The sequence below is a fragment of the Vigna unguiculata genome, chromosome 11, assembly GCF_004118075.2.
Source record: "Vigna unguiculata cultivar IT97K-499-35 chromosome 11, ASM411807v1, whole genome shotgun sequence".
In the NCBI taxonomy this organism is placed as follows: Eukaryota; Viridiplantae; Streptophyta; class Magnoliopsida; order Fabales; family Fabaceae; genus Vigna; species Vigna unguiculata.
In genome coordinates this window covers 23,390,406-23,392,764 of record NC_040289.1, presented here as the reverse complement: position 1 = coordinate 23,392,764, position 2,359 = coordinate 23,390,406, and the positions used below count along the sequence as shown (strand labels likewise).

Genomic DNA, 2,359 nt, shown 5'->3' with positions numbered 1-2,359 from the left:
AATTGTTGGAGGCAAATAAAAGAAGTTTAAAATTCTTTCCAACCATGCCATATCCAAATGGTTTTGTTTTACATAATTGTGGAAATAGGTTGGTATATGCAGAACTGAATTATAACATTGCTGAGCAACGAGATTTGTTCTAATCCAATTTAAGATCAATGACAAGTTAAGCATTCTTATTCTTTGTTATTGTAGCACTTTAAACCAAAATTACATTATTTAACAACTCTCAATATCAATTCCATTCAGGTGAATAAAAGAAAATTTTTGAGAAGATTAGTCAGGTGTTATTAATAAACAAATAGGTGTATTCTTTCATGTGGAAAACACTGTCAGCAACATTTCGTTGTGAAGGTAAAATTGTACTAACTATTGATTCAAGTGGAATAGCTTCTCTATTACTACCAGGAGGAAGAACAACACATTCTAAATTTAAGATACCAGTACCAACACTAGATAATTCAGTTTGTAACATTGAACAAGGATCTGAAGCTTCAGAGTTCTTAAAGAAAGCTAAAATTATTATTTGGGATGAAGCTCCAATGGCGCACAAATTTTGTTTTGAAGCTTTAGATAGAACTCTAAATGACATAATGAGTGGTATGAGAAAAGAGAATTCCATTTTTGGAGGAAAAGTGATAGTATTCGAAGGTGACTTTAGGCAAATCCTTCTTATTATACCAGGAGGTACCATATTTGATATTGTAAATTCCAGAATCAATGCATCTTATCTATGTGAAGTTCTGACATTGACAAAAAAATATGCGTTTGCTACAACAAGGTTTACAAAGCAGTACTGCATGCGAGATTCTAGAATTCTCTGATTGGATTGTTAAAATTGGTGATGGTAAGTTAGAAGAACCAAATAATGGTTTAGTAGAAGTTGAAATACCTAAAGAATTTAACATTTCAGAGTTCAATGATCAAATAGAAGCAATTGTATATACAACATATCCAAATTTAATACACAAGTACACAAAAGAGTCATTTTTGCAGTGTAGAGCAATATTAGCAAGCAGAATTGAGACAATCAATAAAATTAATCAATACATGTTATCGCTAATTCTAGGTATGTCAATTGATATCATGAATTTAATATAGTTGAACTTGATATATTTCGTATTAATAATATTGTTATTAATATATATATTAATTCTATATAGGGGAAGAAAAAGAATATCTTAGTTCTGATTCAGTGGATGCTTACAACGCTATCACTTTTGAGTTCCTAAATTCACTTACTATGTCTAGACTTGTTAACCATAGAATCAAACTAAAGATTGAAGTACCAATAATGCTTTTGAGGAACTTGGACCAAGCTGAAGGATTATGCAATGGAAGCAGATTAATCGTGACTAGACTTGCAAACCATGTCATAGGTGCTAAGTTGATAATAGGTAACAAAGATGGACAAGAAATTTATATTCCTCGAATGTCAATGTCGCCCTCCCAATCCCCATGGCCATTTAAGCTAATTAGAAAGCAATTTCCCATCATGCTGCTATATGCAATGACAATAAACAAATCTCAAGGGCAGTCACTAGATTTTGTTAGATTGTATTTGCCGACACCCGTATTTAGCAACGATAAGCTCTACATTGCAGTTTCTAGAGTTCAAAGTAAATCTGGATTAAAGATATTAATCCATGACAATGAGAACAAACCTTCTAGCAAAACAACAAATGTTGTTTACAAAGAAGTGTTCCAAAATGTATAGGTTATGATTACAATTACATTTTTTGTTATCAATTTCAAAATATTTTGTCCAATACTGTTTACCAACATCAACGTAGCGTAAAATTTTGAAAATAAAACTAAATTTATAAGTGCAAGAGAGTCACTTACTTCATTTGGAGATGCATCAAACCAGGCAAACCACCTTCCAAAGATCTACCCATGATAAACGTTGAAGATCAGAATGTCAATGTCCAACAATGAAATATAAATCTTTGCAGTGTTAACTACCAGATTAAGAAATCCTGAATACAATCACAAATTAAAGACCACAAACACAATTTTCCATACATTTAATGTGCTAAATCTAATAACAACCGATAGACTAGGTAAGTATCTTATTCATTTATATTTTCACACAGATTTACAAATATTTTATTTACAGGAAATTCATAGACAAATCACAGTAATGGCATAATACTTACCAAGAAGGATCCATACTTTCTTCTCTGGTGCCATTTTTACTATTTTTCTTACAAGTTGAGGAAGTTGGATGACATGAACGCGTGAATCAAGTACTTTAGAATCTTTTAACCTTTACCATTGCTTTGTACCATTAGTCAACATATGCCACACTGCATTTAAAACAAAACCAACCAATCGACCAACTCATGCTTACTTTACC

At 31.6% G+C, this 2,359-nt stretch overlaps 1 protein-coding gene across 1 annotated transcript; it reads left to right on the top strand.

The window, feature by feature from the left end:
• The first annotated feature begins 317 nt into the window (after positions 1–317).
• LOC114170267 lies at positions 318–1,717 on the top strand. The gene is made up of 3 exons (XM_028055752.1): positions 318–687; positions 782–847; positions 1,164–1,717. The coding sequence occupies exons 1-3, from the start codon at positions 318–320 to the stop codon at positions 1,715–1,717; spliced, it is 990 nt and encodes a 329-aa protein (XP_027911553.1).
• Positions 1,718–2,359: the final 642 nt, after the last annotated feature.